A 14,755-nucleotide genomic window follows, 5' to 3' on the forward strand; every position below is an offset into this window, starting at 1 on the left:
CCCTGGTATTAAACCATTACTGATGGCTGCATTCCACTTAGGAGAGACCCTGGTATTAAACCATTACTGATGGCTGCATTCCACTTAGGAGAGGTCCTGGTATTAAACCATTACTGATGGCTGCATTCCACTTAGGAGAGACCCTGGTATTAAACCATTAATGATGGCTGCATTCCACTTAGGAGAGACCCTGGTATTAAACCATTACTGATGGCTGCATTCCACTTAGGAGAGACCCTGGTATTAAACCATTACTGATGGCTGCATTCCACTTAGGAGAGACCCTGGTATTAAACCATTACTGATGGCTGCATTCCACTTAGGAGAGACCCTGGTATTAAACCATTACTGATGGCTGCATTCCACTTAGGAGAGACCCTGGTATTAAACCATTAATGATGGCTGCATTCCACTTAGGAGAGGTCCTGGTATTGTGCATGCTGACTCACTGAAATATCTTACTGGGACACTTGATGGAATTGAGCCATCGTTAAGGTGATCAATTTCAGCTGTGCTTTTCCTACTACAAGTCAACATGTCTGCTGTGAAAAAGGACCATTACTCTGCGACAGTGGAATCGCTTGAGAAGTCGTTTGTTGTAAGGTCGGCCTAATCTGTTTCCTCTGTCTCTTTCAGAGCGGTGCTGTCGGGTGGAGACATGGCGGCGCCGAGGCGGGACTTTCTGCTGTTCCTCGCGGTCGCCCTGCTGGTCTCCTGCGGCGCGGCGCCCACTGACATCCTGTACCGGGTTCCCGAGGAGCAGCCGCCCAACACGCTGATCGGCAGCCTGGCGGCGGACCAGGGCCTGCCCGACACCGGACACCTCTACAAGCTGGAGGTGGGCTCGCCGTACCTGCGCGTGGACGGCAAGACGGGCGACATATACACCACAGACATCCCCATTGACCGCGAGATGCTGAAAGACTGCCGCAACCTGTTTGACGGCGAGAAATGCTTCCTGGAGTTCGAGGTGTCGATCACCGACATGGTGAAAGGGATCAGCACGGGCCCGCGGCTGATTGAGGGCCGCATCGAGGTGCTGGACATCAACGACAACACGCCGCAGTTCTCCTCGCCGATCCTCACGCTGTCCATCCCCGAGAACACGCACATCGGCGCCCTCTTCTCCATCCCCATGGCGACAGACCGGGACTCCGGCGCCAACGGCGTGGCCGAGTACACGCTGACCGCGGGGCCGGACGCCGACCAGCTCTTCACGCTGCAGGTGGCCGTGGACTCGGATGAGAAGCAGCCTCAGCTGGTCGTCATGGGCAACCTGGACCGCGAGAAGAAGGACTCGTACGACCTGAACGTCCGCGTGGTGGACGGCGGGAAGCCGGCGAGGGCGAGCAGCGCCCTGCTGCGGGTCACCGTCACCGACCAGAACGACAACGTGCCCAAGTTTGAGAGGAGCCACTACGAAGCCGAGCTGCCGGAGAACAGCCCGCAGGGACACTCCATCCTGCAGGTCAGTTCACGAGGGAGGGGCTACTACTGCTTTAACACGAGGGGGGGGGCTCTGTTACTATTAGGGGACCACTAAGGTCTATATAAAAGAGACTTCAGATACAGTATTAGGGGACCACTAAGGCCTATATAAAAGAGACTTCAGATACAGTATTAGGGGACCACTAAGGTCTATATAAAAGAGACTTCAGATACAGTATTAGGGGACCACTAAGGCCTATATAAAAGAGACTTCAGATACAGTATTAGGGGACCACTAAGGCCTATATAAAAGAGACTTCAGATACAGTATTAGGGGACCACTGAGGTCTATATAAAAGAGACTTCAGATACAGTATTAGGGGACCACTAAGGTCTATATAAAAGAGACTTCAGATACAGTATCAGGGGACCACTAAGGTCTATATAAAAGAGACTTCAGATACAGTATTAGGGGACCACTAAGGCCTATATAAAAGAGACTTCAGATACAGTATTAGGGGACCACTGAGGTCTATATAAAAGAGACTTCAGATACAGTATTAGGGGACCACTAAGGTCTATATAAAAGAGACTTCAGATACAGTATTAGGGGACCACTGAGGCCTATATAAAAGAGACTTCAGATACAGTATTAGGGGACCACTAAGGCCTATATAAAAGAGACTTCAGATACAGTATTAGGGGACCACTGAGGCCTATATAAAAGAGACTTCAGATACAGTATTAGGGGACCACTAAGGTCTATATAAAAGAGACTTCAGATACAGTATTAGGGGACCACTAAGGCCTATATAAAAGAGACTTCAGATACAGTATTAGGGGACCACTAAGGCCTATATAAAAGAGACTTCAGATACAGTATTAGGGGACCACTAAGGCCTATATAAAAGCATCCAAAGAGCACCATGTCATGGGACCTTTAAATTCAGGCTAAATCTGTCCCTCTTAATGTCTGAGCGCTGCTGCTGCTGCTGCTGCTGCTGCTGCTCCTCCACAGTTTTTCTTGTCCACCAAACATTACAGTGGAACCTTTTGGCCCCGTTGGCGATAACACTGTGAGCTCCAGGACAACACGGCGCAGTGAGACTGCACATAATATGCTGCTCAATTATCCGTACAGACAGATGGTGCGTCGGAGGTGAAGCAGGGCGTGGGATCGCCGCTTGTAGTCACATATTAACCACTGATTCAACTTCACCTTTGAGCCCATGAACCTGGCCGGCGTTACGTGATTTCTAACGTGAGCGATCAGACCAGGAGGCCTCGGTTCAGCTCCGTGAGCAAACCCACCTCTCTGTAACATCCTCCTCTTCCTCGCCTCCCCTTCCCCTGCCTGACTGCAGCGCGACCAGCCAGCCTTCCAGCGAGCCGTGCATGACTTAATCTGAGTCAGTCATGAGATTATCCACGGGGCTTATTGGTATTATTGCTCTGGATGTGGCTCATTGCATTTCAGAGAGCCGAAGAATTCATTTCACTTAACGTGCGGTTCGAGGAGTGATGCTTTCAAAAAAGCAGCGGGACAACGCTGAATGGCGACCCTGACCTGCTTAAATCGTCCAATGGTGGCACAGACATGTATATCCCTGCTCTTTGACTCGCTCTTTCAAAGAAGCACACCGCTGCATTTACATATTTTACCCTATTTTCTTTCAAAAATGGATTTCCTTCCTTCAGTGTGTCACTTCATTACAGTAAAAGTCACAATGAACACCATCAGGTCTTCTTAAAGCCCCGTTATTAATGTCTGAATATTCATAACGTTACATATTAATGAAAAATCTGTGTTGCCCGTTCACAAACTTGTCCTTTTTCATGAATATTTACCACCACCATCAATTCCAAGTATTCCTTTTGGCTTGAAATTTTACATTTGCGTTCACATGAACTGGGGTAGACGCTCCATATTCATGCGCCATCTTGAAATACGTTAGCCGGTAAGGGACATACAGGACATACTGCTCCACCTTTATGTGTGTGTGTGTGTAAGGGACATACAGGACATACTGCTCCAACTTTATGTGTGTGTGTGTGTAAGGGACATACAGGACATACTGCTCCACCTTTATGTGTGTGTGTGTGTAAGGGACATACAGGACATACTGCTCCAACTTTATGTGTGTGTGTGTGTAAGGGACATACAGGACATACTGCTCCACCTTTATGTGTGTGTGTGTGTGTGTGTGTGTGTGTGTGTGTGTGTGTGTGTGTGTGTGTGTGTGTGTGTGTGTGTGTGTGTGTGTGTGTGTCTGCTCCACCTTTGTGTGTGTGTGTGTGTGTGTGTGTGTGTGAAGGGACATACAGGACATACTGCTCCAACTTTATGTGTGTGTGTGTGTAAGGGACATACAGGACATACTGCTCCACCTTTATGTGTGTGTGTGTGTGTGTGTGTGTGTGTGTGTGTGTGTGTGTGTAAGGGACATACAGGACATACTGCTCCACCTTTATGTGTGTGTGTGTGTAAGGGACATACAGGACATGCTGCTCCACCTTTTGCGTTTTCGCCGTCACATGATAACCTCCCAGCTGCTGCTAACGCTGCTAACGGGTATCGTAGCTTCCCGGCCCCGGCAAGTTTGAAGAAGGAAAACATGGAGGACCACACTTATTCAAAATCCTAAGTTCAGGAACAGGAGTCTTCTTCTTCTTCTCCCAGAAAAAGAAAAAGGAGATTGAAAAGAGCAAGAGACCGGCTTTTTGAAGCGTGAAGGCTACCGTAGCTGTAATATGTACTTTGAACTGCGTGGCGCGAGAGAGCTGATTGCGATGTATGATCTCAACGCTAGATGGGAGAAATTCCCGCAAATCGGACCTTTAACTCAAGCTCCACTTACTTGCTTTTTTCCGGTGCTTTAAACTTTAATTTTTGCTCATTTAGTCATACATATGTAAGTGTTAATAATAAACTCTAGCGTTCTCCAGAGCTTTCAACCGCATCTCATGGTCATCCCAAGCAGAAAGAGTCGTGGACGTTGAGTTAGCTGCTGCAGGAGGATAGGATGCGATTAAAAAAGTTAGTAAGTGGACCTTTATTGAAACAACTTTGTGTTCAAATAACCAACAATCAGAGTTAAAAGTCCTGTTAAATTAACTTGCAAGTGGACCTCGGGTTAAAACCTTTTATTCCTATGAAATATTTATGATATATATTTATTTGTTATGTAAGAGTTAAACACTCAGATAATCTGCTGTGTGTATGCAACTTGACCAGTCTTAGTAGACAAACAACCACACGACCGTCGTCACATTTGGATTCAAACGTTGCTCTTGCACCTGATTGGTGCACTCAAATAGGTGACCTATCGCCTCTTTCCCCTCTAAGCCCCGCCTACTTCAAACCAGTAGTGAAATACTCAAAGAAAAACACAGAAATCTGCCATGTTGCACAACCGAAAAGTGCTCTAACTTTGGCAGATTTTTGTTTTCACATAGGAGCCCGTAAATCAGAGGCAGAAGCTGATGGAGACATAGGTTTTTTGGGCTCTTTAATTGACTAACAATCCGCACACACACACGCCCCCCTTTTCAGATGAAAGATCTCTTCAGATCTAAAGCTTATTAGGGACAAAAAGAATATTTGAGAATATTGACATTGTCATTTTCTCAAACAAAGACGATGAAAGACATTAAATATTTCCTTGACACCCAGATGATTAAGCCCGAAACCCTGAACTACCATGTAATTGTGACGCATTCTAGTGAACAATAAACCAGACAGGATATATAAACTGTGATGCATTATCTTACTGCAGTAAGTCTCAAGCAATCGGCAAGATGATTTTCTCAGAAAATAAGCTGAATCTTAGCAGCCTTCCTTGTAGAAATTGATTGATGGCTCAATTTGTAAAGATATTCAAGGTAAATGAGAGGCTCACGGCGTTAAAACATGCAGAGAATCGGCTCCGTCGGTGTGGGAAACTAGTCGGTGTCGCTGGTTAATTGTTAACCGGTAGATAAACAGCGTTTATGTTTGCTGTACGCCTGAACGGCGCGGCCTTGGAGAGCAGCCAGCTCAGCGTTGGCCTCATCACAGCAGCCCAACTGCTCAATACACAATCCTCCCGAGCTGTCAATAATTCACCGCTGTCTGCCCATGTCTGCCGCTTAGAGCCACGGCGGAGGAAAAGGAAATCAATGGGCGGGGGGGGGGGAAGAAAATATAATTTCACTTTCATGCTTTCTTTAACCTTAACCTCTCCGACTTGGATCAGCGACTTCCACGGTCGTCCCCTGGCTGCCGTGGCGGTCTGTCACGGTCTGTGATCCTGAGCGGGACCGGAAACTAGACATCTATTATGTGGCAGTAACAACTAGAGTCTGTGTTTAAAAAGAAAATCCCTCAGAGATTTCTGTTGGCTGCTTTAACCTTTTTAAACCCTGATTCCCCCCTTTTTAAATGTTCAATTAAATGTTCGCACACGTCTTCATTAAAGCTTTATCATGTTTACACTGACTGAAATGTTAAAACCAGTAGAGATGGCCCGATACCATTTTTTTGCTTCCCGATACCGATTCTGATACCTGAACTTCCGTATCGGCCGATACCGAGTACCGATCCGATACCAGTGTGTCATAGATTTTATCATGTTTTAACAGCTGTATACTACTATCCCTGTATGGAATAATAAACTCCAGTACTTCCCGATACCGATACCAGCGTTTTAGGCGGTATCGGTATCAGAACATCTCTAAAAACCATTCACGTCATGCTTTTTTTATGGCTGCAACATGTTTGGTTTTTTTGCATTTCATTCCCGCAAATTTTAAGCTTGAATTAAAGACATATTTTGGAAACCTAAAGAAATAGTTTGACATTTTGTAAAATGTGTTTTATTCACTTTGTTGCCGAGAGTTTTTTTATACGAAGATTGATACCACTCTAATGTCTGAACAGTAAATATAAAAGCTTTAGCCAACAGCCGGTTAGCTTAGCTTAGCAGTTACAAAAAAAACTAAACTCAAACTAACCAGCTATCCTGGCTCTGTCCAGAGGTAACAGAATCAGCCTACCAGCACTGCTAAAGCTCACTTATGAAGACACATCTTCTTTCAGTTACACTGTACTTGAAGGTGTCTACATAAGAGTGACACAACACTGTCATGAACGTGTCATAAACATTATAAACAAGTCATAAACATTCATGACATAACACTTCTTTTAGTAAGGGTCATTCAGTTTTGTCATGACAAGTTAGGGTTAGGGTTCATGGATTCATGTGTCATGACTGTCTCATGACAGTGTCATGTCACTGTTATGTAGATACCTTCAAGTAAAGTGTAACTCTTCTTTCTTTAATTATTTAGCTTTGTAGGTGCTGGAAGGCAGATTTCCATCACTGCTTGGGACAGACAATAAAGCTATCTATCTATCCATCTATCTATCTATTTGGAACCTTTGGACACAGCCAGGCTAGCTGTTTCCCCTGTTTCCAGTCTTTGTGCTAAGCTAAGCTAAGCTAACTCAGCTAAGTCAAATAATCTAATGTAACTGAGGTAATAGTGGGAATACAGGCTGCCAGTTACCTCTTAAAGATCAATTTTGAATTGACAGAAATTGTTCAAAGTGGGCTAAACATTTCTAGTAAATCTGCCGAAGTTTCCAGTCTTTGTGCTAAGCTACGCTAAGCTAACTGGCTTCTGGCTGTAGCTTAACATTTATCCTACATACATGAGAGTGGTATCAATCTTCTCATTTAAATTTAATGAGTGTATTTCCCAAAATGTAAAAACTATTCTTTTTAAAAAAACATTGTCATCTCAGCTACAATAAAAATAAAAATAAATAGATGCATGTGTCCTTGGCCCAGACGACACCAGTTTTATTGTTTGTTTAAATAAACTGAAATCATCCCCACGGCAGATTTTAGTTCTTCGTCTAGTTTTGTAGGAAACCAATATTTTTTTAGAAGATTATTTTGCTGAGTGCAAACTTGGCGCAGACCCAGTTCTACTTTAAAGGAATAATGGCCCTAAAGTTTAAAAACCCTAATTACAATACCGTATGTCCCAGGTGAAGCCTGAAGAAAACGCTGAACCAGCAGCATTGGGACATTTAAATCAGCTGTTCAACAACTAGTTCATTTAAAACTACACAGCGACCTACATTTCTTAAGAGCAGACGTGGCTTTGAATAAACGCAATTAACAAGCATTAGATGTGTAGGTAGAGAAAGCGTCCTAACAAGGAACTCCTAAGTGATATTCTGCTGAGTGATCGTGCCTTCTAATTAACTAATTATCTCAGTTTACTTTGGGTTTGGGCGTACGAAGGCGTAGCGTGTCCGATGGTGGTCCGGTCGTGTCCTCTCCAGTCTCCTAATGGGCCCCGAGGAGCCGGGGCTTTTCTGATAATGAGAGGAACATTAACATTCACTCATCTGCCCATTAGATGCCAATGATCCTGCTGCACGGCCGTTAGATGTTGTTGTGTGGGTGTGTGCACTCAGCTTTGATCGTCTATTATGTTTCACACACAGCAACAACCCCTCCCCCCCCCCCCCAAGAAAACACAAAGGGCTTTGTAGAGTTGCATTAGTAATGGTTGTGACTCTTTGTAAGTCAAATAATCTAATGTAACTGAGGTAATAGTGGGAATACAGACTGCCAGTTACCTCTTAAAGGCACCATGACGTGATGCTCTTTGGATGCTTTTATATAGACCTCAGTGGTCCCCTTATACTGTATCTGAAGTCTCTTTTATATAGACCTTAGTGGTCCACTAATACTGTATCTGAAGTCTCTTTTATATAGACCTTAGTGGTCCACTAATACTGTATCTGAAGTCTCTTTTATATAGGCCTTAGTGGTCCCCTAATACTGTATCTGAAGTCTCTTTTATATAGACCTTAGTGGTCCCCTAATACTGTATCTGAAGTCTCTTTTATATAGACCTTAGTGGTCCCCTAATACTGTATCTGAAGTCTCTTTTATATAGACCTTAGTGGTCCCCTAATACTGTATCTGAAGTCTCTTTTATATAGGCCTTAGTGGTCCCCTAATACTGTATCTGAAGCATTATATCTATGATCTGAAGTCTCTTTTATATAGGCCTTAGTGGTCCCCTAATACTGTATCTGAAGCATTATATCTATGATCTGAAGTCTCTTTTATATAGACCTTAGTGGTCCCCTAATACTGTATCTGAAGTCTCTTTTATATAGACCTTAGTGGTCCCCTAATACTGTATCTGAAGTCTCTTTTATATAGGCCTTAGTGGTCCCCTAATACTGTATCTGAAGCATTATATCTATGATCTGAAGTCTCTTTTATATAGACCTTAGTGGTCCCCTAATACTGTATCTGAAGTCTCTTTTATATAGACCTTAGTGGTCCCCTAATACTGTATCTGAAGTCTCTTTTATATAGGCCTTAGTGGTCCCCTAATACTGTATCTGAAGCATTATATCTATGATCTGAAGTCTCTTTTATATAGACCTTAGTGGTCCCCTAATACTGTATCTGAAGTCTAATAGACTTAGTACTACTTATATTTATATATTAGTCTATTATATATAAATTTATTATTATAATTATGTATAGTTTTTATATATAATATATCTGAAGTTTTTTATATAGGCCTTATGTCCTAATACTGTATCTGAAGTATTTTTATATTAATATATTGTTCTTTATATAGTTAGTGCTTTTTGTTTTTTTATTGTAATATGTATTAAGTTTTTATATGGTATACCTATCTGAAGTCTCTTTTATATAGACCTTAGTAGTCCCCTAATACTGTATCTGAAGTATCTTTTATATAGGCCTTAGTGGTCCCCTAATACTGTATCTGAAGTCTCTTTTATATAGGCCTTAGTGGTCCCCTAATACATCTGAAGTCTCTTTTATATAGACCTTAGTGGTCCCCTAATACTGTATCTGAAGTCTCTTTCCTGAAATTCAGTCTTGGTGCAGAATTACAGCCACTAGAGCCAGTCCCACAATGAGCTTTCCTTAGGATGTGCCATTTCTGTGTCTGTAGCTATTGAGGAGGAGAGGGGGGGCAAGGTGGAGGTTGGGGGTGTGGCCTTGACCAACTGCCACTTTGGTTGTTTGAAAGCCATGATGTCTCTCTCGGTTTACACCTATCACCATTTCTAGCCACTGGGGGACCATAGGCAGGCTGGGGAACTCATATTAATGTTAAAAAACCTCATTAAGTGAAATGTTAATGCCATGGGACCTTTAAAGATCAATTTTGAATTGACAGAAATAGTTCAAAGTGGGCTAAACATTTATAGTAAATCTGCCGAAGATTGACACATAAAGGCAGGGCACAATGAATGAAAGGTTTTCTTTCTTTAGGCCAAGTCAAAATACACTCTGGACTTTTAATGTCAAGTCGAAGATGTCCTGCCTGGCATCAAAATGGATCAAGCCCTGTGTTTGAACAGCAAAATGTCCAATTGATTGTCTTATTTTGACCGTTGTATATTCTGCAACTCCACAAACAGACAGAAAGATTTGACTTGGAGTTCCTCTTAGTTTTGACGTTCACTTTGAAAAACCCAAACAACTTCTAAATGTTGTTTGGAGGAGTTAAAGGTCCAATGTGTGGGAATTTCTCCCATCTAGCGTTGAGATCATATATCGCAATCAACTCTCTCGCGCCACGCAGTTCAAAGTACATCTTACAGCTACGGTAGCCTTCAGTTCATGTAAAAGCAAATGTAAAATTTGAAGCCAAAAGGAATACTTGGAATTGATGGTGGAGGTAAATATTCATGAAAAAGGACAAGTTTGTGAACGGGCAACACAGATTTTGCTAATGAGCAACTAAACAATGTTACACACCGGACCTTTAAGAAGTACTAAAAACTAAAAGAGGATCAAAGTGATTTGGACGCAGTAATATGTTTAGATAAAGTTTCTAACATGCAGGCTGGGTTTCAATTTATGATTGTGAGTTAAAATACCTCAGGGTTCATACGTTTTGAAAAAAACTGGAAAAGTTATGGAATTTGAAAAATGCAAATTCCAGCAGGCCTGGAAAGGTTTTGGAAACCTAAAAAGACCCAGAAAGTTTTGGAAAAGTCATGGAATGTTTTTCAACACAGCATAATAATATGTGATTAATATCTTAACCTCAGCATTGTATTCGGGGAGCGATATTACGAATCGTACTATGAACCACAGACATTGTCGTTCATTTTCTAGTTAAACCTCTGAGGGTAAACTGTAACACAGATTTGTATTCTTATTGTATAATGTCGACTGACATTTTCAGGAACACACAGTCATGGAAATTTGCCAAAAAGTCATGGAAAAGTATTGGTTAAAATGCGTATGAACCCTGATACCTCTAGTGGTTGCTTATTGCACAACCTTTAAGGGGGACATGTGTGGTTCTTTTCGGACAGAGTTTAGCCATTAACAAAGATAAAACCTCTTATTTTGTTCTTGCAGGTCAGAGCCAACGACGCAGACACCGGCACCAACGGAGAGATCGACTACAGCCTCCATCAGGCGTCGGAGGCCGTCCAGAGGCTTCTGCGCATCGACCGCTCTACAGGCATCATCTACGTGAAGGGCCTGGTGGACCGCGAGGAGGAGAGCTTCCTCAAGTTCTTCGTGGTCGCCAAAGACCGTGGGCCCAATTCCAAGAGCTCCAAGGTCCTGGTGACCGTCAACGTCAAGGACCAGAATGACAACGCTCCGGCGATCGAGATCCGCGGTATCGGCTTGGTGACGCACCACGACGGCGTTGCCAACATCTCCGAGGACATGCCCATCGGCACGCCGGTGGCGTTGGTACAGGTGTCGGATCGCGACGAGGGGGAAAATGCGGTGGTGACGTGCGTGGTTGCCGGTGACGTCCCGTTTCAGCTGCGACCTGCGAGCGAGTCGGCCAACGATCGGAAGAGGAAGTACTTCCTGCAGACGACTACCCTGCTGGATTACGAGCGTGTAAAGGATTACAGGATAGAAATCGTTGCCGTGGATTCTGGGAACCCAGCCCTGTCCAGCACCAACACCCTCAAAGTGCAAGTCACGGACATGAACGACAACACGCCAATCTTTTCCCCCACGTTGCTCGAGGTGGACTTTCCGGAGGGCAACCAGCCGGGCGACCAAGTCCTGTATGTCACGGCGACAGACGCAGACAGCGGCACCAACGCAGAGCTGGTCTACAGCATCATCGAGTCCCACGCCACCAGGCTCTTTGAAATTGAGGCGAACACCGGTGAGATTCGTGTGAGGAACCTGCTGGACCGGGAAGAGACGGAGCGTTACGAATTCCGTGTGGCAGCAGCGGACAAGGGCCTTCCTAGCAAAACCGGCACCGCTACGGTCGTGATTAACGTTCTGGACCGCAATGACAATGACCCCAAGTTTATGCTGAGCGGCTACAGCTTCTCAGTCATCGAGAACATGGCTCCGCTTAATCCTGTCGGCGTAGTGACTGTCACTGACGCAGATAAGGGCGAGAACGCCCGAGTGAGGCTGTTTGTGGAACCGGACAACGGCAAGTTTGTCATCCAGAACGGCACGGGGACGATCCTGTCCAGCATCTCATTCGACCGCGAGAAGGAGAGCACCTACACCTTCCGCCTGAAGGCCGTGGACGCCGGTGACCCGCCTCGATCCTCCTACGTGGGCGTGACAATCAACGTCCTGGACGAGAATGATAACGCGCCCTACGTCACCAAACCGGCAAACTCCTCCTACGTATACATGTCGCCCGTCACCCCGCCAGACACCAGGGTGGAGATCGTAAAGGCGGAGGACATTGACTCCGGACCCAATAGTGACCTCGTCTTCACCATCACAGGAGGAAACCCGTACGACCTGTTCGACATCTCGCCAAGCAGCGGCGAGATCAAACTGATGCAGGAGTTCACCGGGAAGCACAACGGGCTGCACCGCCTGGTGGTAAAGGTCAGCGATAAAGGCAAACCTCCCCGCCACACCACCGCGCTCGTCCACGTTTTCGTCAACGACACCAAGTCCAACGTCTCCCTCATCGAAGCGCTGGTCGGACACAGCCTCTACACCCCTCTGGACAGGGACATTGCCGGAGATCCCAACTACGCGCTCGCTCAGCGCAGCAACATCCTGTACGGCAGCCTCGCGGGTATCGCCGGCGTGATTCTGGTCATCGTGGCCGTCGTGGTCATCCGACACCGGCTGCAGAAGGACACAAAGAGCGGTTATCAGGCCGGCAAGAAGGAGAGCAAGGACCTGTACGCGCCCAAGCAAGGCCCCAAAAATGGCAAAGGCAAAAAGAGCAAAAAGGGAAAAGCTCCCAAACCGGCGAAGCCACTGGAGGAGGACGAAGAGGCCAGCTTACAGAAAGGCCTCAAGTTCAACCTCATCAACGACACCGTCAACGACAGTCCCAGAATCCACCTGCCCCTCAACTACCCGCCGGGAAGCCCCGACTTGGGCCGCCACTACCGCTCCAACTCCCCCCTACCCTCCATCCAGCTGCAGCCGCAGTCGCCCTCCGCCTCCAAGAAGCACCAGGCCGTCCAGGACCTCCCCGCCACCAACACCTTCGTGGGAACGGGCGACAACAACTCCACGGGCTCCGACCAATACTCGGATTACAGCTACAAGGCCAACCCGCCCAAATACAGCAGCAGCAAACAGGTAGGCGACTACGCAAACACGCCAATGTACAACAGGGACATCTATTGGACCAACCGGGTGTGGTAGTCACGCTGGGACTGATTTGGCACAGCCGATATTCTTCCACCAAAGCTGCACTGATTCCCCTGCACAGCACCCACTTCCAAACGGCTGTTTTACCCTTTTTTTTTATTTTTATTTTACTTTGGTTGTGTTCACCATTTCTGTTCTGTTCAGTTGTTTAAATATTCACACCATGAAACAATCACATAAGGGATAGACCAAATATGGGCGTAGCAATATTGATTTTTATTGGTGACCGTAACCCCCCAACATGAACTCTGACGAACCAGAACCAGAACTTGCTGGAGGGTTGTTTTATATATTCTGTATGTTTGTGTTGATTATTGTTGTTGCTCATGTTCCACAATGGCACGGTTAAAATGTTCAATTTCTTACAGTATTTAATTCCTGAAATATTACAGCACAAGATATTTTCATGCTTAAAGCAAGTTAATAACAAACAAATATATATAACGGGCAGATTTTTGGATATATGAAGATGTAAATTCAGAATAATAGGGCTGGGTTAGAATAACCGATTCTCCAGTTAGAGTCATCTGATATCGATTCATAAAAATCCCCCAAAATCTTTTAATGTAGGCTAGGACTGTTAAGTAAAACGTTCTGTAAACAAACTTTTTGGGGTCAATTCTTAATAAAACATAAAATTGCATGAGGGTTGATTCAGCAGAAGTTCTGTGAGAATCTCTTTTATATCCAAGCTATATTGGTATATATCGTAACCGAAACGTTCCTGACCTAATAATATTGAATCAAATCGGGGCTAGGGTTGCACGATATGAGGAAAATATGCGATACGCGACAACTTTGTAACGATATTACTTGCGATAAATTCACAGGTATTATATTATTATTATTATGCTCAGTTCTCCCTTTCTGTTGCTTTCAGTATTCTTTTCAAATACAACAAATTGCTGGTTGAATTTAAAACAAATGAGCATTTCTAACATTCTTTTATTGAACAAATTGAACATTGAATTGACAATAAAAAGGCACCACTAAAAAGGAATGACAGTTACACTTTAAAGTGCAGTTTTCTTCTGATATTTTCTAACAACTAACACCAAAAAAATCTCGTAGTGTCTATTAGAGGTGTGAATCTTCACTGATCTCCCGATTCGATTCGATTATCAGGTCAGTGATTCGATATCTCGATGCATCACGATGCGTCAAATACATTTCTCTATTAAAGCCATGTAGGATATTTAATCCATAGCTTTTCAAGCTTCACAAACCAAACATTCTGCAGAGCTCTAATACTAAATACATTGGATACCTAAAACTATACAGCACTGCGCACATGGCACCTCCTGAATGTGCAACACATACCAGAATATGTAAACAGAAATGTTGTCAGGCCTACATTAAACTGTAAACAGAAATAATCGATTATGAGCCGGCCGATCATCGATGCAGCATCGTCCATGATTCAATGCATCGATTATTTGATTAATTTCAACACCTCTAGTGTCTATCGCGATATGTCACAACCTTTCGTGATGTTGAAGTTGATATTGCGATGACGATTAAAAAAAAACAACGACATATTGTGCAGCCCTAGTCGTGACTTTGTGAATTAGGATCCAATCGGTTGAGGAAGTCTTTGGCGATACCCAGCCCTGCTAAATAATCCCTCCACTGTTCCCATATGG

The 14,755-nt window shown here is 44.5% G+C and overlaps 1 protein-coding gene across 2 annotated transcripts in view; it reads left to right on the forward strand.

The window, feature by feature from the left end:
- LOC120566648 (protocadherin-1-like) overlaps nt 1–13,977 on the forward strand; it is a 34,724-nt gene extending 20,747 nt beyond the window's left edge. For both annotated transcript variants that reach the window (XM_039813214.1, XM_039813213.1), the window contains exons 2-3: nt 637–1,468; nt 10,854–13,977. In XM_039813214.1, the coding sequence (XP_039669148.1) occupies nt 659–1,468; nt 10,854–13,106 (3,063 nt within the window). In that variant the 5' untranslated portion in view covers nt 637–658 and the 3' untranslated portion in view covers nt 13,107–13,977. The remainder of the gene's footprint in view (nt 1–636; nt 1,469–10,853) is intronic.
- Nucleotides 13,978–14,755: the final 778 nt, after the last annotated feature.

This window comes from Perca fluviatilis, chromosome 10 (genome assembly GCF_010015445.1).
Source record: "Perca fluviatilis chromosome 10, GENO_Pfluv_1.0, whole genome shotgun sequence".
NCBI lineage: Eukaryota > Metazoa > Chordata > Actinopteri > Perciformes > Percidae > Perca > Perca fluviatilis.